The 23,717-nt window shown below is 38.5% G+C and overlaps 1 protein-coding gene across 1 annotated transcript in view; it reads left to right on the forward strand.

The window, feature by feature from the left end:
- The window catches only part of EXOC6B (exocyst complex component 6B), a 607,547-nt gene that overhangs the window by 446,836 nt on the left and 136,994 nt on the right, over positions 1–23,717 (forward strand). The window contains 1 exon segment of the mRNA XM_013996035.2: positions 10,998–11,071. Coding sequence (XP_013851489.2) covers positions 10,998–11,071 — 74 coding nt within the window.

Genomic DNA, 23,717 nt, shown 5'->3' on the forward strand with positions numbered 1-23,717 from the left:
GATCCTGGGAAGGAGGACCAGAACAGTTTCCATGTCCTCTCCTTATGGAACCCAGATGTGTCAACCTTCCTGCACATCAGCATGTTGACCAATCAGGAAGATCCACTGAGCTTCAGTGTCCAGAGTTTTTATATGGGATTTCATTACATAGGCATGATTGAATAAATAATTGGCCACACGATTGAAGTCAGTCACCATCCCCTCCCCTCCCTGGAGGTTGGGGTGGGGCTTAAAGTTCCAACCCTCTAGTCACAGGCTTGGTCTTTCTTGCCTGTCCAGCTCCTCCTTGAAAACTACCTAAGGGCCCACAAGGGTCATCATCTCCATAGTGTAAATTTAGATGTAGTCAAAAGAAGCTCATTATGAATTGCTCAGGAACTTTCCTACTGCTTAGGAACTTTCAAGGGTATTTGAAAGGTAGTATCTACGCCAGGAGCTGGGACCAAAGACCAAATACATCCTTTGTTATAGAATGGACCTCAAGAGTCTGTTTGATTCAGTCCCATAGCTTTAAGCAAGTGAAATATTTTCACCCTCATTTTGCAGAGGAGACAACTGTCACTAAAAATGTACATGAATGGCCCAAGGTCACAAAAGTAAATTCTAGAAAGGATTGTAATCCCAGTAACCTTAGCTAATGATATACTCTCATTTTCTGTGGACATCAGTCAGCTGAGACTATGAGACAGTTTTCCTGGCAAATTGTGAGACTGTCCATGAAATATATACCAGAGAAACATTAACTATCTATTTTTTTCAGTTTAGAAAGAATTACAATTAACTTTTTAAAGAGAAAAATCAACTTGGGAAACATCCCATGTGGAACCTACCATAATCATTTCTCTGACTTTCAGCATTTTTCATAGTTTAATATGACATACCTCCACCCTGTCGAGGAGCTCTGACAGTGCTTTGATGCTTTTCCTTCTAATGAGTCAGTGTTTGTTTTATATTGTATACTTATAAAACATTTTACGAATCAGGATTGCTACTGTCATCACTCACTGGGGAAACTAGGAGCCAAAGAGCTCTGTCCAGAAACATAAGCTGCTCAACTATCATTATTTAAAAAAAAAAAAATTATACCCTAATATTTTCCAAAAATGATTCAAGACTATTTTCAGCAGGATATGTTGAAAAAAATTAATAAATTAGGAGTTCCCTTCATGGTTCGGCGGTTAACGAGCCTGGCAAGGATCCATGAGGATGCAGGTTTGATCCTGGCCTTGCTGAGTAGGTTAAGGATCCACCATTGCCGTGAGCTGTGGTGTAGGTCACAGAGGTGGCTCAGATCCCACGTTGCTGTGGCTGTGGTGTAGGCCAGCGGCTACAGCTCCAATTCAACCCCTAGCCTGGGGAACCTACGTATGCCATGGGTGCAGCCCTAAAAAGGAAAAAATAAATAAAATAAAATAAAATAACCATCCTTAAAAAATTTAATAAATTAGGTATAAGGAAAGTGGGATGAAGAGAAGAAAGGTAAGATTACTCTTAGCATAAAAATTAATAGAGATGTAATATAAAAATTTACTGACAGGCATGGTGAATAATATATAAAGTATATAGCTCTCTCAGAGGGTGACATATTTTTAAAATACAAGCTGAATAGAAGACATTGTGTAGTATCAGGGACGTTTACTTCAATCCTAATTTCATAGCCAATGTAAAAATAGAATTCCTCTTGCTATAAATTAGGGAGTGCTCTCTCTTTGTCATTTCAAAGCCTGAAATCATTCCTTTCATTTGAGTTTTTATTCTTTACAATCAACATCATCTAAAACTGTACTGTCCAAATAACTATAGTTACCACCACAGGCAGCTATTAGAGGATTTGAAATGCAGCATGCAGCTCAGAAATGAGCTGTACTGTAAGACCTAAGAGTCCATACTAGATTTTGAAAAAAGCCTCATGAATAATTTTAGACTATTAATTTCATATTGAAATTAAAATTTTTTAGATAAGTGGGTCACACAAGGTATATTGTTATTAATTTTAAATTGAATTTTTCTTGTTCTTGTAATGTGTCTACTAAAAATTCTAAAAGTACATGTGTGGCTTATATTTCTATTTGGATAATGCTTTTCTAGAGAATTGATTTTTCTCTGTTGTGTTAAATGCCCTACAGAATCCTTCTCAACGTAAATTTCAGCTAGCTATAGCTCTGAGTATATGTTCATACAACAAAATAATCAGGGCTGAACAAACACATGGATATGATTAAGTCCGTAAAAGCATAGTAAAAAAATCAAGGATATAAAATTTCTACTTTGGTACACCAGTCTTTCTCATCTCTCAGGAAACCCACCCCTTTTATGAGAGATCCTCAGCTTTCTTAGAGATTACACACAAAAGCACTATTGATTGCTAACTGGGGGAGGCTTCTTTTCACCATAGTTTTAAGAGATCAATTGTGAAATTGGACATTATTTTGCAAAATCATGAAGCATCTGGGAACTTTAGAGGAAAATTTTTACTTTACACAGATCTATATAGCTTCATGATTTTATTATTCTCCAAAAAAAAAAGATATTTAATATGTATATAAGGAACATGTAAAGTGAATATTTGCTTTCAGAAATTCTAGGTGGGGGATGCATATTGAAATGGGATTAGATTTTGACTGGTTCACTGACTTACCTTGTTTGGCCTTAATTTTTTCATCTGTAAAAATCCTCAGTAGTTACAAATGTTCCTTTCGGCTTTAGGATTCTAGGTTGTAGACTTGAGTCCTAGGACATCTTGTGCTATTTTTTGGCAGTTCTATTTCAGTGGACTATTAAGAGAAAGTCTAATGCCATGTAGATGACATTGTTCCGTCACTTGTCATGGTCTTGACTTTCCTTAACCCTTCTTCCTCTGCAGTGCCAAAGACCCTCTGTTTAATTTAATAAATACAGCCAAAGAATTATTATCCATCATTTAGCATATTATTCCCTTAAATAAAGAAGAGCACTTTATTTCTATAAAGGCACCCAGTGCCCTCCTGGCCTCCATGATATGATAGGAACTTACATCATCTTTTAAATCTTAAATAGAATTGTCTTCTAGTTTACTTTTCTAGATACAGTTAACTTCATTAAACTGCTTATGGATTTTTCTCTTGTTAGATATGTTAGGCAAAACAGAGAAATCAGCTTCTCCAGTTTTCTAGGTTTATTCCACACAGGACAGCTCTTCTCTTTAGGGAAATGTGTGCCATCATTGATACCAGTCACTACCAATGCCTGAATCCTCATTTCCTCTCAATGGTACAGTTTAAGGGACTTTCAGGTGGAGGTTGATTGGCCTGTTTACTCAGCAGCATCATGAAAGTGATGCTTCTGGCCATTTCTTCATTTATAGGGAATTAATCCCTTATTAATTTAAAAGCCATGTCTGGCTGTCCTAGGGTTCAGTTGTCTTTCAGAGCAAAAAGGAGCTAGGGGAATTGAACTTAAAAAATTAAACTTCGAGAACAATTTATAAATCTTTTTAGAGTGCTCGTTTGGTATTGCCACTAGACTTTGTTATTTTCAGTTCTAGTCATATTTCTTTCGTGGAAACTCAGAATATGTTACTTTTTCTGCCCTTCTGGAGTTAGGAGATCTAGTGAGGCACTTATTTAAAATATGTAACTTGGTCCCCATGCTGTACAGCAGAAAAAATAAAAATAAATAAAATAAAATATGTAAAAGCAAAGAATAATTTACATCACAGAATTATACCCTAGATATTTAAAGGTGGCTGTTTTTCAAGATCACATGTTCATACAAGCACATTTATACATGTGTAGTCAGTTGAATCTCCAAGGAGCTTTTCCCTCCCACCAGACCTCCCCACCTCCCCGTCTCTTTGATAGTTCTCTCCTTGGTGCGTATTTCCTTATGTTCTGGTCTACCGTTCTCTGACCAGCAGGGCCTTGAGTGGAGTCCCTATGGAGTCCATCAACTCTTCTCTGTAATTAGCTTAGTGAAGCCACTGTGAAGTGATGCAAGAAGGCGTTAGCTTCCCCAGGGCCACACTTCGTAGGCTAGCACTCCTTATCTGTTGCTCCAGGGACCCAGATACCAGGAAACCATTATGTTAATACAGCAACAGCAACTCTTATTTTTGTAATCCCACAAAAATTCCATGTGACCTGACATGATCTGAAGATTAAAAACAAGAACCCAACATACTTTGGACTCCAGAGTCCTGAGTTTTCTTTCTCACCTGACATTTTGGCCAAACCAAACCCAGTCCATTCATTGAAAGCTGGTGATGCCATCTCGTTGATTGTCTGACCTGGAACTTTCCTGGGAGTACATGATGCTAACCAGGGACCTTTGGATAACATTTTGCCCACTGCCTTGTCAGTTTTTTTACTTGAACAAATTGTCTTCTCCTCTAAAAACTGCTCTTTTACCCATTTGGCAGATATTGTACTAGTTTTGATTTTCTGAAATAAATGTTACCTTGTTCATCTTCCTTTGAAAATTATTCTTGTTCTGTGGACCATTTGCAAAGATTCAGAAGAATTACTTTTATATTCTGTTTCCCACAACTTCCTTTTGATAAATTCTCAAATGTTCAGTCTAGTTATACAGATTACAGACTAAGGCAGTCTTTTTTTTTTTTTTTTTTTGAGAGTTATGTTTTATTTGGTGGTCTTACTGAGGATGATAGCCAGGGAGATAGCCTCTCAGGTAGAACTGTTCCAAAGGGGTAAGGGAGGGGCCAAATATAAAGGAATTTTACTGGGGGAAAAGCCAAAAAACAAAAACACAGAGAGTCAAACGTCAAAGGATTACAGGTAATCACAAAAAGTAAACATCTCGAATGATTTTAGTGTTTGGCTATTTATGGGAAGGTGCAAAAGTCTGGGCTTATAGAAGTGGTTCCTTTGATATACATTTTAACCATCTAGGGCCAGTACTCTGTTTTTCTTCATCCTGAAATCCCCTCAGGGTGCACTGTATATAGTATGGCTGCAGTGGCTGGTGGCTCGATGGTAGGCAATGTTCATTGTTTACCAAATTGGCAGGCAACATTTTTTTGTCCATGCTGGTGTTAAAACTTAAAAGTCCTGTATCCTGGCAACTCTGCATGCACGTAGAAGTGCCCGCTGCCCAAAAAAAAAAAAAGCATAGGTTAAGCGCTTCCATGTCCTTACTAGCCAACCTCATCTATAACGTCTTAAGGTTTATCCTTTCTGATTTTAATTTCCTTCCCTCTGCTCTCTCTGGAGGCCTTGAACTCTGTAAAACTAGAGTACTTTTCTTTTGGCTATGAGGCAGTTATTTTGGCTCCTCAAAGCCTCTTCTACCTCTGACTCTCCCATTTCATTCTAATCAGGATCCTGTGTTCTTTATAAAATGTATATTTTGTTTTTCTCAACCAAATGTGAATGTAACAAATAGTTTTTATTTAAACATTTTTCTCTCTCCCCTCTAAGTAACAGCTAATTTTAAGATCAGCCTTCAAGAAGTCTAAAAAGCATATTGAAATTAGTGGAATCCTCCATTTTTCTACTTTGGTAATTTCATTTTGTTATAATATGAAGATTATTAGAAATGTAAGCCTATGAGATATTTTTGAGAAACTAATGTTGCTTTGAAAATGATTGCCACACTTCATAGATTTAAGGGCATATGAGAATGTGAAGGATTGTTGGATATTTGTTAAGTAAAGTAAGGGTTTTTTCAGTGATTTTCTTTCCCAGTTTGTACCTTCACTTAACAATATGCCTTGTACACCTCCTTTTCGTTGTTTTTTAATAATGATTTTTATTTTTTCCATTATAGCTGATTTACAGTGTTCTGTCAATTTTCTGCTGCATAGCAGGGTGACCCAATCACACATACATGTATACATTCTTTTTTCTCACATTATCATGCTCCATCACAAGTGACCAGACAAAACTGTAACTGCAATGTATACATCTAAGGATAACCTGACCCCCTTGCTGTACAGTGGGAAAATAAAAAAAAAATAAAAAAAATAAAAAAAAGAAAAGCACTTAAAACATACTAAAAAAAAAAAAAAACAAGTGACCAGACATAGTTCCCAGTGCTTTCCATTCCAAAGGCTATAGTTGAAAGATTATTATTTTTTTTTTAGGACCGCACCCGTGGCATATGGAGGTTCCCAGGCTAGGGGTCCAATTAGAGCCACAGCTGCTGGCCTGCACCACAGCAACATCAGACCCGAGCTGCATCTGCCACCTACACCACAGCTCACAGCAATGCCAGATCCTTAACCCACTGAACAAGGCTGGGGTCAAACCCGAAATCTTTCCATTGCACCATGATGGGCGCTCCCATTAAAACCTTTCCGTTGCACCACGATGGGAGCTCCCATTAAAAGATTTTGCACATTTGCAAATTAGATCTTAGAGTCAGGCCCTGATGCCAGCTTCACCTCTTGAGAGTCCATACTGTGATTGGACAAAGGCAGGGAAGAGCTGCTGGGGAGAACTGAGCTCTCTGAAGGACGGCTTGATGCTGGTCAAGGGCTCTGCTATGCTGAACAAGTTTTCCAAGAGGAAACTTTCTTGCCAGCCTCATCGGAACCTTGCCTCACTCCCCAAGTAACACAAGATAGTCGAAGGTAGGTTTTGGGTCTGTGTTAAGTGGAACAAGCACCTTGATATTCTTGTGAGGCAGGGCGTCACTCTGCCAAACTCCTTTGGAAACTCTGGCACCGGCTTAAGCCTCTGAGAGACTGAAAATCTCCTACGGATCTTGGAATCCAGAGACCTGGAAAGGGACTTTTCATTGTTATCTCATATGTCCATTCATTCCACTTGGCCACTAGTGCATGTATGTCCTCCTTTTTATGATGTCAAAGGAGAGAAGGCAATTTTTTATTCATGATTCTGAAGAAAAGCTTCTTATGTGTACATGCAATCAATTTGCATGTGTATCAGCCTATTACGGCAGACTGGAGGCTTCTTGTCCCCCTCCCATGGGTAGTTTTCTTCCTCTCTGTCAAGCAGCCTCTGAGAATATAGGCGTGCAGATCAATCCCAGTTGCCTGTAATGCTAAATTTTGAACAACTTGTATCTCTTGTCACTACTGAAAATACCACTAAAAATTTTTGAGGTGTGTAAGTAGGTTCTTCTATTTCCTTTTTTCTGATTATGAAAGTGATCTGTACTCATTTTAAAAGTTTATAAATTATAGAGAAGAGCAAAATATTTTGTAGTCTTTAACAACTCCAGTTAACATTATGAAATAAATGAGTGCTTACTGTCATGTTTTCTATACATATTTTATATAGTTGAAGTCAGACTAAATACAAATTGTATTTTTTTTTAAATATTCACTTTCTTATGCTGTTGACAGTTTTCTTATATGTAAAAAATTGACTCTATGAGAACAGGCATATCTTTAAGGATATGTCACAAAATTTTAGAAGATCTATTTAATGCATTTATTCATTTTCTGAAGAAATACCAGTGAAAATTACTGTCCTGTAGCTAATATATTAGAAATTAGTATATTAAGCACTAAGCACTTAAAATATTTGCTTATAAATAAATTTGCAACTCACTAACTCATCACTGAATGGTAGCTGAATTTTTTCTGATGTTTTGTCCTGGATATAGAACAGTGTTCCTTAAGCTTTGTTTGGTCACCAACCCTCTAAGAATTCAATGAAAGCTATGAAACAACCTTCTTCACAGAGAAATACATATTCTCACAAAAAACCATGACTAATCACACAATCATTACTAACTGTAATGATAATTAATTATGATATGCCAGGCACTCTGCCAACTATTTTATGTATGTTATTTCATTTAATCCTCATAGCAACACTAAAAAATATATGGGGAGTTCCTGTCGTTGCTCAGTTAACCAACCCAACTAGTATCCATGATGTTGCGGGTTCGATCCCTGGCCTTGCTCAGTGGGTTAAGGATTTGGCGTTGCCATGAGCTGTGGTGTAGTTACAGATGCGGCTCGGATCTGGTGTTGCTGTGGCTGTGGTGTAGACGTGGCTCAGATCCTGTGGTGTAGTCTGGCAGCTACAGCTCCGATCCGACCCCTAGCCTGGGAACCTCCATATGCCGCAGGTATGGCCCTAAAAAAAAACAAAAGACAAAAGACAAAAACAAAAACAAAAACAAACAAACAAAAAAAAGGAATATAGTTATCCTCAGTATAAAGGCATTGAAGCTTTAAGGAGATTAAGTAGTTTGCACATGCCTGTAGAGCTAGTAACTGGAGCTCAAAACTCTGATTTTTATGATCCCAAGGCTCATCTCCTTGATCATTGTGCTCATACATTCCTAAAGCTTAATTACTGATACTCCTGTTAAGGACACCTTACCACTGGACTCCAAAGATTTTCATTGGCAGTAAAGAGTATGTGTAATTAATGAATCTTGTTATTTCTATAAATTTATATATAAGCATTTGTTGGACATATACTCTTTTGTTATCCCTCAGGACTTTGCTGTGTACATGAGAAGACAAGAGTTACATACATAAAACAATATGGAAAAATATATGAAATTAGGTATATATTAATTAGATGTTTCTGTAAGTTATACAGAGAAGTTAATCTAGTTACCTTGTCACCCCTGATATAATTGTCATTCTTCCATCCCCTGATTTATAAAAGGAAAAACAAATCTAAAAGGCTGCCCTGTCCTTTGGGAACCTGGAAGAGTCAGTGTGTCATAAAATGAGGTCTGAAAGTAAGACTGACTACATATGTATCACGTCGAGATTCCTGAGTGGTTTCATCAGCATCATGTCAGCCCCAGGGAGCGTGCCCAGTAAGGAAATTCGAGGATGTGTAGCCAGCTCTCAAGCATTCAAACTGTGTATCATAGAGCAACTCTGTTGAGCTGAACATGTCTAGGGCAGCGGAACACCTTGATAGTTGCTGTGTCTTGACTCACATAGGGTTTCTACTGACACAGGGGACTTCAGTACTTCCAGTGATGCAGCATATCCTTATGTCATACACGAGCAAGGTGATAATCTACCAATCTTGCATGAAATGAGCAGACATAGGAAGCTTTCTTAAGCTAACTGACAGTCAAGGCTGTCAAAAACAGTGGCTGTGGCTACAGTTTCAAAGAACTGCATTCTACGGGAGCATAGAATGGAAAAGTTGTACATCTGATTGAACAGCTGCTGTATGCAAGATTATTGCAGATAATGGCTATTGTAAGATATGAAGGATGGATTTTGTTGAGCTTCTGTTAACATGGCCTTCCTCATGTGTTTGTACAGTTTTAGAATTTTACTCTTTTAAAACTTTAGTCATTTGGGCTATTTATATGTTAGAATTAATTTATAAATTGCATATAAATTTTCTTTCTAAAGCAAATAGAAACTTAGTGTGCTAATCATTCTGTATAGTTTATCTCCTGTTTATTAGTTATCTTTATCTCTAAACTAAGAATATTTTATATTATAGTTATATATAACACATTTGTGCTATATAATTCGTTTTAGAAACTGTTTTAAATTTCATTTCACAGTGTTTTTCTATTTCCTGGAACTTAACTTGTTTACATTCTTTTTTAAAGTCGGGCAGGGATTTTATGAAAACCAATTAGACATTTCCTAGATGGAAAATATTTTTAAAGAACAGAAATTACCATCATTGTTCTGAAATCATCATTTAAATGTATCCAGCTACTAGTTATTTGAAGTAATTTTCCAGACCTATATGCACATAAATATCTTGATGGATTTTATTTAATTTCAAAAGAAAACTATGATACTAATTTTCTGTAATTTCTTAAATTCATTCCTGGAGAAAAATATAAGTGAAAGGAAAACATTCTTTCCATATTTGATTCAAGCAGATACTGGCGTTGTTTTTGAAGTGAATAGGAGTTGACGTTAAATGCCTGTCACACTTTGGCTTCACAGAGAAAATTCAAGGCATAGTAACTTTTGAATTTTCTGTGTGTGTGTGTGTGTGTGTGTGTGTGCGCACGCGCACGCGTGCGCACGCAGATGTGTGTATATTGTATGTATGTAGGGGCTTCAACGAGACCTTTTTATTTCATAAGAAGCAGGGCTTAGGAACAATAAAACTTGACATTCTTCACTATTTCTAGTATCTGTCCCTATAGTCCTGTGCAGTTGTCTTCTTGTAATGATGTAGAGGCCAGAGTCATAAACTGAGCATGTACCCAAGGCGCTACTGTAAATTGCAAATAGCATTCATTTGATTTCTTTGACCTAAGACTAAATGGGGATAGAGGGAAGATAAAAAAGAATTTTTGAGAGGGGAGTAGAAGTAGAAGTCAAGAACAAAGAGCACACTTCGGATGTTTAGGATGTTTGGATGTTTAGGATGGACATGACAAATGCTTCCTAAGTTTTTGCCGTGAGATTTATTTAGATGGGTCGTTTCATATCTGCAAACATTCCTTCACTCAAGAGCCAAGCATTGGATCCTGGATTGGGGCGGCCTCTGCGGCTGGTGTGTGTGTGTGTGTGTGTGTGTGTGTGTGTGTGTGTGTGTGTGTGTGTTGGCAATAATGCACTCATGAGATAATACAAATAATCAGTGAGGGAATAATTAATGATGTGGCAGGGAATATTTTTGATAAATGCTTGGGGAATGAGGTGACAGGCGTGAAATTAGAAAATTCCTTCAGCAATCTAAAATATAAATAGCTTCGGAACTGAAAAGAGTCTCACAGCTGAAGATTTTATTGTGTTGAGAGGAAAAACTTTTTTCTCTCCCCCACTCCCTCCTCCTTTGCAAGTTGTTTGTCCATTCACAAAACAAATACTCTGAAGCCCAGCGCGGCTCATGGGAATAAATTTCAGGTCGAATTAGTACAGTTTCCTTGCTGTCAGGATGCTGGAATTAATGGTGTTTTGATGACACAAATTTTGAAGGGCAAACAAAGAAGCTGAAGGGAGAGAGACATGACTCCTTAGAAGCTTGGTCCTCCTCTCCCCCAGCCTCTCTTGTCTTCCCTGTCATCCGTCTGCCAATCTCCCTGTCCATGGTTAGTTAAAGGCGCTTTTTATCCTCTTTTCTTTCCCACAGAGTTTGCCAGATCCGGCCCGGTGCCTGGGTTCCAGGAGGACACGCTGCAGTTGGCCTTCATCGACTTGAGACAAGTAAGTCTTTGTGTTTTTGTTTTTTGTTTTTCTTTTAAGATGTGTGACTGAAGACCATCAGGTCTTAAGGAAAAGGGGAGGGGAGGGGGATTGGCATTGGCGATTCAAACTGGAGACCTAAGGGTTTTTCCCTGTGTTTGAGGCCACCTCTTTTATTTAGCTATCTGGGATCCTTAGCTATGGTGGAGTTAAAGGTTTTGTGGGCAGAAGGGAAGGCAGGAGGTGGGAGGAGGGACCCAGAATGTAGAGGGACTCCAGTGACCCTCAAGTGATGTGACCCATTGTGCTATAGTTGGCTTTCGCAGACACAGCAAAAAGATAACTCGGCAAACCAATGCTAAGCAGGTGCATTGATGCAGAGACTGCCTGCCTGGTAAACTTTTGTTAGCAGATAATGGGGGCAGTAGGATTTAAGAAAAATGAAACATTTTACAGTTTGGATTGTTGGTTTGATTTGGTGACTTTTTCCTGTTGCTTTAAGTCTTCCCATCCCCTCCTTTGTAGAATGAGGTCAGCCATGAGTAACTAAGTGGTCACTTTAGATGACTAGCAAAGGCCCTGACCAGTCGTGCTAACTGAACAGGCGACCCTATTAAAGTCATGTGATGAAAGGTAGTATTAGATCAACCTGAGTTCTGCAAGCCCATCAGATAGAAAGAGTTGTTCTATAGGGCTGTTGATTGCAATTTGAAAAGGGTGGGTTGGTAGGCCTTGGTGGATTGGGTATAGAAGAGCAGTATGGGGGGGCTGAAAGAGGGAGAGAGTTAACTGGGCTCTGTCATCTCTTCACTCTGAAGATGGATGGGGTTGGATAGAAAGTGTGAATGAAGTAAGAATCAATGACTGATGTTCTCTCCTATTAAAACAATCTTTTTTTTTTTTTGTCTGTTTTTAAAAGGGGGCTGGCTTTGTTTCTGCTGCCATAATGATGCAGTGCCTCTTGTTTTCAGAGCTGACAAAGTTTGCATTCTGAAAACTTTTAGATGCCCAGGGTATTTCTTAAAGCTGTAGGACCCCTTGTATTGGTAGTCTCCTTACCACTGTGACTCGATTCATGCTAGAACAGCTTTTAACCCATAATGGATGGCCTGAGCTACCCCTGAATCCTTGTGGATGGGTGGTGTAATCTGTCATCTGATGACAATTCTGGAAAGCCCTGTTAAGCAGAAAACAGAAAATTGTGTCTCTATAGATCCGCCAAAGTTTGAGGATTCAGACCGTGTCCTGGAAACGTGTGTCAACTTAATATTTAGGGGTTGAGGTGGGGGGTTCTCTTACACATAAAGGCTTTCCCAGCATGGTCCCAAATGGAGCTGAGTATGTCCTTCCACACGTAAGGCCTTCTACCTGTGGATTCAGCAACTCAACTGTGACTTTTAGGTTTTAGCCCCTTGGCTAATGTAAGGCTGAGAGATTGGGATTTTGCTTAGGGTTTTATGGAGTGGTATCTGTCGGACTTTACCCTGGCTTTTTCTTCTCAGAGACTTCTGAGCCAATTGGCTTTTCTTGGAAAGCAGAAATTGAATTTCATTGGAGAAAAACATCCAAGGAAAAAATTTTCCCTTCTTACTCTTCATGAAAGGGAAATGTGGTCATTCTCTCAAGTTTGTGGTTTTGGTCCCTATGGAAAGCAACTGGTGTTCACAGAAAATGTTAACTAAGGGAATAAGTTAGAAAGCGCAGCCAAGATAAGGTGGATCTGAGCCGGGGATGAATGTTCAAGTACTTGTGAGCTCTCAGTGAGCACTGTTTTTTATGCTTAAGTTCCTATTTTCTGTTAGGTTTCTGTTCTCAGAGCTCCTTTTAGGAAGTGTTAGCACTGAAAATCAAAACTCCAAAATTTCACTGAATCATGAAAGAGTATGCTTCTTCCTAGTGAATCTATCACTTAATTTCTCTTTATATCTGTCTTTCCTAAAGCAGCTTACCTTTTTCTTAGATGATGTGAAAAATGTCTCTCGCTCATGATTAGCAAGCCTCAGGTAGGTTGAATCAGTGCGAGAAAAATTATCTTTCCACATCCCATGCTGAAAATATTTCTCTCTCTGCTGTTCATCCTAGTCATTCTCAGAACTTAAAGTGAGCATCATTTTAAAGGGATCATATGATGAACTATATGAGATGTTCAAACTGTAAATAGAAAGCCTGGAACTATGTTTTCAAAGGAGATATCTTGACCCTAAATAAAACATGATTAGGTATTCTTGAATATGTGTCCTTTTGCCTATACTCTTTGGAATCCTTAAATAGAGTTATGAATGTGGATGGGGGGCAGGGCGCTGCTGGGTGCTGATCTTAAATGTCAAATAGTATAACTATATGATACTTGACTATAAATGATACTTTATACTTGAATCCCTATTCAGCACCCCCGACTGTGGTTGAACCTTCTCCTTGAAGTGAACTTGCTGTCCCAAAGCAGCAGGGTCCACTTTAGGACAATCTGATTATAATATAGGTATTTCTTAAGTTGGCTAAAATCTCTCTCACTTAACCTTGACCCTTTCACTCTTCATATTTTTATTAATGCATCAGTTTGTGGGACAGTTTTGCTATCCTAATTTACTGAGCTTCCTGTCTGCTAGTAATCGGATCTTTTTCATATATAGCATTGTTACCAATTCCTTATCTAGTCCGTATATGTGATTTTATAGACCAACATTGAAATCTCGCTCCCTTTAACCTCCTTTTTTTTAGACATGTTATTAACGACATAGATTTTTTTTAATCATTCTTATTTATTTAGCCTGTCTAAATCTTTTTAAGGTCCTGATTCAGTTATCCACCTTACTATCTCCTTAACCATTATGCCCTCTCGAGAAGTCAAAATAACCATATTATAGCCGAAGTTAAACAAAGAAGTTAAAGTTGAGGCAAGTTATAGGATTCATACAGGCACCCCAAACAAAAAGAGGATTTGTCCTCAGTTCAGTGCAGCAAGGATATTCATTTACTGTCGTTGAGTGTATTTTCCTCACTGGTTTATGAATATCTTTATTCTGATCATGCTTACATGTTCTTTTGCTTCAGAGTGTTTCAGACCCTATCAATTGAATGGTAATTTTTAAAATATTCAAAATGTGGAATATTTGATGAGATCATCTCTGTATAGACCATTATAGCCGTGTCATTTAAAAGCCATAGAATTTTATTAGGAAGCAAATTAGATGTGGCTAGCAAAACTATTCATCCTTTCTCAGCTGTCCTGTCTATTCCGATTTTTCTACTTCTTAAGGAAAAAAGTGAAATGGCATTTTGAATACACAGGCTTTCATGATATTTTACATTTCTATAGCACTTAAAGTGTATTTACATACATATCCCATTTGTCAGGTTTCTGGGTTTAGAAAACCAGCTGTTAATGTGAATTACTGCAAATCAAAATCTCTGTCTTTGCCAGCTTATAATTTCTGTATTTCCAAGCTCATAAAAGCAGAATTGCAGTACAATGCCCATTCATGTATCAAATATATATGTGCATATTTTTATCAAAATCCTAATTTCAGTTAATGCTAAATCTTGAGAAGGGAACTTAAGGCTCACTTATTAACTTTCTTGAAGTGCCATGTATATTCCAAGTACTAATAGTTACTGGCCTGTAATGGTTCATAATGAGAATAACAATATAAGGCCAGTGTAACTCTCAGTAGTTATTTGATTCTTAAACAGTTACTGTGGTTTGTATTTCCTTTTGTTGTGAAACACTAATAATGCCGGTGAACAGCAGAATTTGAACTTCATTTGACATTCATTTCAGTTTATTAAACTCTGAGTGCCTACTATGAACAGAGTATAACTTAGGTGTTGTGAGAATACACAAATGAATATAATACAGATACTTGATTCTAATATAAGGCACCCTGTGATTCTAATATAAAGCACACTGTGATTAAGATAATATAATATATATTATAATAATAATATATTATTAAGATAATATAAGGCACAGTGTGATTAAGAATTTTTTTGGAAGAATAAAACTATTGTGTATGTTTCAATTATTCAACAGCTTTTGCTACTTAAATCACCCCAAAACATATTGTCTTAAAACAAGTACCTTTTCTTTGGCTATACCTGGGCACATGGAAGTTCCCAGGCCAGGGACTGAATCTGAGCCGCAGCTGCAACATACGCCACGGCTGCAGCAACACCAGATCCTTAACCCACTGTGTTCTCTGAGGAATTCCAAGAACCATTTATTTAGCTCAAGTTTCTACAGATTGGTTAGGTTCAGCTGGGCTCACTCATACTTTGAGATCAACTGCTAGACTGGTTAGGGACCGCCTGATCTAGGGTGCCTTAGCTAAGCTGACTCTTCTCTGCTTCTTGTGATCTCTCATGTACCAGCAGCCCAGGCCAGGCTTATTCATATGGCATCTTGGCAGGGTTCCAGGAGAGCAAGAGGAAATGTGAAAACCTCTTGAGGACTACACTTGAAGCTAGCAAGCCCTCACTTCTTCCACATTCTGTTGGCTAGAGCTAGTCACAGGATCAGCCCAAATTCAAGGAATGGGGAAATAGACTCCAGCTTAGGAGTTCCCGTCGTGGTGCAGTGGTTAACGAATCCGACTAGGAACCATGAGGTTGAGGGTTCTATCCCTGGCCTTGCTCAGTGGGTTAACGATCCGGCGTTGCCGTGAGCTGTGGTGTAGGTTGCAGACACGTCTCAGATCCTGAGTTGCTGTGGCTCTGGTGTAGGCTGGCGGCTACAACTCTGATTGGACTCCTAGCCTGGGAACCTCCATATGCTGCGGGAGCGGCCCAAGAAATGGCAAAAAGACAAAAAAAAATTTTTTTAAAATAGACTCCAGCTTACCCTCTAGTTGGAGTCTATAAGACATATAAATGATGCGAAATAAATAGTGCAAATCAGGACCAGGATTTAATCTCTAAGTGCAGCAAAAAGCCATGAAGTACAGAGGCCTTTGTAGGGCTGAATAGTTATAAATTACTTCATGGAAAAGGTGGATTGTTAAACTGAGAGAAAGTTAGGTGTTGATGAGAAAATAGCTGGAATTAATTTTGTTTGTAAAAATGTGTGTGTGTGTGTGTGTGTGTGTGTGTGTGTGTGTGTGTGTGTGTGTGTGTTGATTTAACCAGGATCTAGACTATCTTTCCTCCCTTAAGGATTAGGCTAATCTCTTTAAATAGCCGTTTCTTAATTTCTCTTCTTTATTCCTTACTTTTACTTTTCAGCTTCTTCATAGACCTCTTTTTTCATATTCTGTATCTCCTCATCAAATGCTGCCTAATACAGGCTACCCTGAAACATCTCACTTTTCTGTTATTCTGTCCATCGTGAAAGAATCTTAACTTCCCCAGATAATTATCACACTGTTTATTTAATTTATAGCTCTTTGCCTTCTGTGTCTGACCAACAGGAAAAGGCCTGACTATGTTCTTTAGTTATGTCACATTATTTTTTGTTCCTTGTCACCAGCTGTTATTTACTTCCAATATACATAAGTTTTTATAAAGCTGAATGAATTAGGTTGTGACATTGCATCAGATGTCCTGAATGGAGCTTGTTGGCAACAACTCTTATACTGCAAAGCCATCCCAAGATATCTACAGCTTTTTTTAGATTGAATTGGTAACATTCCCTCTAGGCCAGTTATTCCCCAATTTCTAAACCTTCAGTCTAAAGTAAACACGGTGCATTTCCATTGCAGGAACTTAACCCGTCTTGAAAATAGCTATAGCACCTAAGAGAAGTAATTGTGTATTTCTTTGGAGATGTTGAATAAATTCTGATGTTATGCGTGGCAGAGGTACATAGGTAAAATCAGTGTTTTCAGCTAGTCAACATCAGGTAGGGAAACCTGAAAACAACTCCAGAAGATGGCTATGTGGAACCCCCCCCCCTTTTATTTCCCCTCCTATCTTGATCCTATTCAATAAAATTCTGATTTTCAAATGAAATTGTCTTCCCTTCTCTTTTGCCCTACCCCCCCAACCTGGTCTAATGAACAATATTCCCACTAAAAGAAACATGTCCCCTTTGCTTGACTTCTTTTGGCTCTTAGGGACAAAATCTTAACTTTGCTTAATAGTCACTTATGCTTTAGCCTCAGTAGAACACCCCTTTGTATCGTAAACTGATTCTGATACAGTACATATCAAACTAATATGTAGTCAATAGAATTTCTTTGATAATATTTCACCCTCACCAGTCTAAATGACCCCTAACTAGAACACAAGAGGCTGGAGTGGGGGCCAGGGCAGGCCCACATAAAAGGCCCCAGGAGGCAGTCTTCATCGCAACCCTTAAGCTGTATGAAAACAGAAGAAGGCCCTCTCCCACATGTACGTCTCAGTAGGTTGGGGTGGTAGCCTGCACTTGATTACTAAGCAATCAACAAGTCATGTGAAGAAGAGAGGGATGAGTGTAGATAGTACGGAAAAGATTTTATAAAAAGGATATTCTTGGTGGAGGAAAATGGAGTGGTATATGAACCTGCTAGGAGTGAAATATATAGATCAGTAATTTTGTCAGTAGAAAGTCCTTAATTGAAATATTTTGTTGATCTTGAATAATGGTCTGTAAAACTAGGGGTCATCTGCACCAGAGTTAATAATGAAATAGTCTGATAGTCATGAAATTGGATGATACCATTACTTTGACTAATGTGGACGGTGGGGTCAGAAGGAATGGTTTAAGCCATAAAGCACGTTATCTTGGAAAAGACTATCTGTACAACCAATATGGTAACATTTATAGCATGTACATCTGGGTAAATGTCATTTCAGAAATGAAATGCAGAGTTATATCCCAAAGGCATTTGTTGACTTAGAAGAGCATGTAGTGATATATTAGAACACCTGCACAAATCTCTTTGCTGGTACAAAGCCACTGTCAGTTCCTGCAGACTATAATCCATGTCTTGACACAGGCACAGCAAACACTTGACTATGACTTTCTTTATCAGGGAGTATTTATTCATTCATTCATTCATTTTGTGCCATGCCTAGCACTGCTGTTGTATGTGCAGTGAATAAAAGATGGCCCCTGCTCTTGTGGAGCTTACACATTCTGGTGTAGTTTGCCCACACTGATAAAATGGGCCTTTTATTTTATTTTATTTTATTTTTTAGGACCTCACCCATGACATATGAAAGTTCCCAGGCTAGGGGTCAGATCAGAGATGTAGCTGCCAGCCTACTCCACAGCTCCTTAGCCCACTGAGCAAGGCCAGGGATCGAACCCGTATCCTCATGGATACTAGTTGGGTTCATTATCACAGAGCCACCATGGGAACTCCCTAAAATGGGCCTTTTTAACATTCTGCCTTTCCCAAAATCTCTCTTCATATGGCCCTGGCACTTTGAGGGAATGCCACTTTATCTAGATTTTTGATTTTTTTGTATTGATGCTATATTTGTCAGTTTTAGGGACAGCTGCAGAGTTTTCAGGAAAGATCCCCATAACAAGACCAAGTGCTATATACCGGTAAACTTTCAGAATTGATAGACTTTCAGAAAATAGATAAACCGATAGACTTTCAGAAAAGGACATTTAGCTATGGTTGGCAGCCTGGCATAAATAAGATGGTCATCTTGAAATACTTCAAAAGGCATTCATTTGGTTTTTGAAGCAGGGTTTTCTGGTAATATTGAAAAAATTATTTTCCCAAGTTAAAACAACAGACACTCATAACCTTCAGATTGACACCTCTAACCTTAAAGAAGTTCTGACAGCACACAATTCCTATTCCCAAGGAGAGGAGTGCTGATGCCTCTGGCTCTGGTTCTATAAAAAATAAAATAAAAACAGGAACATTTATGAGAATAGAGTCCACCAAGCTAGACCTTTAACGTCATATAAGCCAAGGCCAGATCAGCATACACAAGGATGGGGCACAGGTGAAGAAGGTCTTCAGCTACCGGATGTGACTGCCGGTCTGCAAACCAGATAAATCCTCTTACCTGGCTTGGGACATTAGTAATAAAACCATTATGGAAAAGTTATAGAAGGAATTGCCAATACTATATAACACATTCTGGGATTTACTGAACGTCCTTTGTTGATTGGAGGGGAGTTTATTCTAGAACAGCTGAGACTTTGTCTCACCACATAGACACCTCTTAATCAGGGAGGAGGTGAGCTCAGAAATTCTATCTTAGGGCTTTTTTCGATTTAGCACAGAATTCATTTTTTCCAGACCAGGATCTCAAGAAATAATATCCGAACAGAGCACAACTCTTTGGTATAGAAAATCATGTTAAGATGTCACTTAAGAGCTAGGAAAAGACCCAGATAGTTAATGGGCCAAATGACATCAAAGCATGTTAGGAAGGCAATTTTCTATTCATTATCCTCTCACTGTGGAAATCGTTTTAGCAACTCAGGGGTCTAATTTCTTAAGGTCTCATGGAGTTTTTTCAGGAGGTTGAAAGTCAGAGGAGAGGGAGCAAGTATTACTAGTGGGTGCTAACCACATTGAGACCAATGTATTCTCATAAGAGGTAGACCCCCTCATTGATTTTTGGAAATAGAGAACAGTTGGGGTTCTTGAAGAGAAGGTGGAAGGTATGTTGAACTCCATTGAGTATTTTCCGGGAGATTTGCTTTTCCCCAGAGAGGAAGTATATTCGCTTAGCAAGAATATGGACAACTGACACTTGATTCTTTGCACAGTTGTGCTTGGTAGAGAGGTAGCTTCTGAGTCTCTTTGAGGGATTTCCTCTTTAGATAGTTTGTGAGTCTGGAAATTCAGAATCATTAATGACAGCCCTGTACTGGTCCTTAATCTGTCCTTAATGACAGGTATGCAAACAAGCAATGGGTGAAGAACCTTTAGTTAGAATGGACAATCTTTTGGGTAGCAAGAGGCAAAACATCAGGCTTTTGACATATTTTCCCATGAATAATACGTTGGATTTGGCCTTTGACTTATGGGTCTCCGGGCTAACAATACCCATTGCTATTGTCAATCCATTTGGGGATTGTCTTGTGTTAAATGGGAGTCTGATATAAAGCTTGGTCAACAGAATTTGACTTACTTTAAACTGGAGGCAGAGAGGTTTGCCACGAAGGGTTCCACCCGAGTATAGAACAGCCTTTCCAGTAGTGGCTAGAGGACCTTTTCCAGAAGTGTGAGTCTAGTCTGTGACAACTCTCTTACTCCTTTGTTCCAGTAAAAGAGCTGCATCTTTTAATGTGGACATAGTACCAGCATCATTCCAGGTAGCCTCATAGTGATGTCTGTCAGTTCAGGGCCTAGAGTTTCAACTCATGTATGAAGAGCTAATAAACATAGGATAGTAAGACATCTGGTTATTTCTCCCTCAGCTCATAGACAGCGTTTGTGAATCTCTCATGCTAAATCGTAAGGGACCTAGGTAGACTGAGGCTAGCTGCTAGACACTGCATCTGAGACACTGCATCTCTCTCTACTTTCCAAAGAAACCAAGTGAAGAGGTTCTCACTTACCTTCAACAAGCTGTGTGAATATGCGTTCCCATAAACCTGGAATTTGTGAATGTCTTAGATAATCTCAAGTTCAGGAGAAAGAACAGGATAGTCATCACCAATGAATTTCTCTGGGAGTTGCAGTGGTTTCAGAGGCTGTTGTGATGGCAATGCTGGCTGAGTTAAAGCCTGATGGGTTCTGAATACAAATCTCATCTCCATTAACTATACTGTCTAGTGTCCTACTAGAAGACACTCATGGGCCAGAGAAAGGGCAGGAGAGCCTGGTCTTGGAACTCATTTCTGACTAGTGTAATCCTATTGATAGACACTGGAGGGCAGCAGAGAGTGACAACAAAGGCCTCAATTTAGGGAACTGGGGCATCTTTCAGTCTGCCAAGAAAGAAGCCCCCATAACTACAAGAGAATTAGCTCTCTGTAAGTCCCTTTTACAAGCATAGGCCCCTGGAGAACAAGGAAGAAAAAGAGCATCTAGAACCCTGATCTGAAGGTTGAAACAAGTTCAAAAGCCATGATTTGGTAGAGAAATGAGGTAGAACTGACTGCGAAAGGGGAACCAGATTATTAGTAAAGCTAGGGAACCAAAAGGATGGTCCGAAGTATCAAGTTTCAAGAGAGCAAGCAAAAATGGAACAGAACCAAATGAAAGAAAGAACTTCAGTGGGAGGCAGGCCAGGGTAAATGAGTTGAAGAGGCAAAGGGACAGTCAGGAAAGATTGTCTCTGAGGCAGCCATACCCAGGAAGGAGCCTTTTGTAGGATGCCTGTCAGCAGCAGGGAGCTGCCAAGAGACCGACTTCAGACACAGTCACACAGTCATATCAATGGGTTGCTCATCTATTAAAGTAGTTCCTCCTTGATTAACCAGGATTGTTTCTTTCTTTGTCTTTCTTGATTTCAGGAGCAAAATAACCCATTGAGCATGTCGGGGGAGAGAGACAGATGATACAGCATTTTAAGATGTGACTAAGGGATTCTTATACATGAATGAAATTAAACTTGAAGCCCTTCTGAATATCATTGGTGTCAAAGAACAGCTCACTTTCCTAGAATAGCTTCTGGTGTTCCCTTTTGATATTTTACACTGTAACATTTGCTAAGAATATCCAGTGGAAAGTGAGAAAAGGGTTCTGGTGACTAGTTACATAGGCAAGATCCCAGTCCACTCAAGGATTTAGGATCTGTTCCCAGTAGGTTAGCAGAAAGCTGTTTGAGTGTCTTCTAATTACTGTTTAAGCAGTTTTCCAAACCCCTTAAGTATGGAGAAAGAAACCTTTCTTAGCCTGTTAAAATTCTATTATCTCCCTTCTTTGTCTCCACCCCTAAAACATTAGGAAAATGGGACTTTTGTACCTGAAAATTCTAGGAACTTTATACTGGGTATTAAGACAGCATCATCGTTAGGAAATTTGGAATTGGACAGACCTGACTTTCTAGCTGTGACATTTGGCAAATTATTTGACCTAAGAATGTAGTCTTCTACTATCTTTGATTACATGCTTACCAAATATTAAATGATGTAATTACATCATCTTATTTAATGCTTATTCCAGCATGATGTTATAAAATCATTTTTTATAGCCTAAGACATATTTCCAGTTGGTTAGTTCATAAATATAGCAGGTAAATGACTAAATAAATTTATGCTAAGCATAAAGAAGTATCACTCATCAATAAAAAGAAGGAACTCTTGGTACATCTGGAATGTATGTAAAATACCAGAAAATATAAACTAATCTATAGTAACATAGTAGATCAGTGGATGCTTGGGGGCAGAGGGACAGGAGTGAACACAGAGAAGCACAAGGAAATTTTTTGAGATGATGGAAATGTTTTTGGTGGTGGTGATGGTTACGTGGTGTATGTATTTATCAAACCTCATGACACGCTACAGTTAAATAGGTTCATTTTATTGCACATACAATTATACCCAAATTAAATTAATTTTAAAAGTAGCCATCTAAAAATGTGTATTAAATTCTCTATATAAAATTCTAAAATTTATATTTTTATACCTTTTGTGTCTGTCTTCTTTCATCCTAAAAGCATAATGTTTTAAGATTCATCCATGGTATTGGATGTATCATAGTTCATTCATTTTTATATATAATGACTTTTATTTTTTTCATTATAGCTGGTTTATGGTGTTCTGTCAGTTTTCTACTGTACAGCATGGTGACCCAGTTACACATATATGTATACATTCTTTTTTCTCATATTATCATGCTCCATCATAAGTGACTGGATATAGTTCCCAGTGCTACACAGCAGGATTTCATTGCTTATCCATTCCAAAGGCAGTAGTCTGCATCTATTAACCCCAAGTTCCCAATCCATCCCACTCCCTCCCCCTCCCTTTGGCAACCACAAGTCTATTCTCCAAGTCCATGAGTTTCTTTTCTGTGGAAAAATTCATTTGTGCCATATATCAGATTCCAGATATAAGTGATATCATATGGTATTTGTCTTTCTCTTTCTGACTTACTTCACTCAGTATGAGAGTCTCTAGTTCCATCCATGTTGCTGCGAATGGCATTATTTTGTTCTTTTTTATGGCTGAGTAGTATTCCATTGTGTATATATACCACATCTTCTTAATCCAATCAACTGTCGATGGACATTTGGGTTGTTTGCATGTCTTGGCTGTTGTGAATAGTGCTACGATGTCAATAGTTCATTCTTTTTTATTGATAAGTGATTTTTTTTTTTTTTTGGTCTTTTTAGGGCCACACCCACAGCAGATGGAATTTCCCAGGCTAGGGGTGGAATCAGAGCTGTAGCTGCAGGCCTATGCCACAGTCACAGCAATGCATGCCTGTGACTGTCAGTGCAGCTCACAGTAACGCTAGATCCTTAACCCACTGAGTGAGGGCAGGGATCGAACCTCCATCTTCATGGATACTAGTCGGGTTCACTACCACTGAGCCACAATGGGAACTCCAAGTAATATTCTTTATATGGATTTATTGTACTTTATTTGGTCATTCACTTGCTATATTTATAAGCTTTTTGTTGTTTCCAGTTTTGCACCATTATAAATCGGACTGGTAAAGATTCATGTATAAATGCTTGGGTAGATATGTTTTTACTTCTCTTGAGTGATACTGGGAGTGGAATTGTTGAAGTATATGTTTAACTTTATTTTTTTAAATATCAAACTGTTTTCCAAAGTAGTTGTACCTTTTTCCACATCTACCAGCAGTGAATGAGATTT

This window comes from Sus scrofa, chromosome 3 (genome assembly GCF_000003025.6).
Source record: "Sus scrofa isolate TJ Tabasco breed Duroc chromosome 3, Sscrofa11.1, whole genome shotgun sequence".
NCBI lineage: Eukaryota > Metazoa > Chordata > Mammalia > Artiodactyla > Suidae > Sus > Sus scrofa.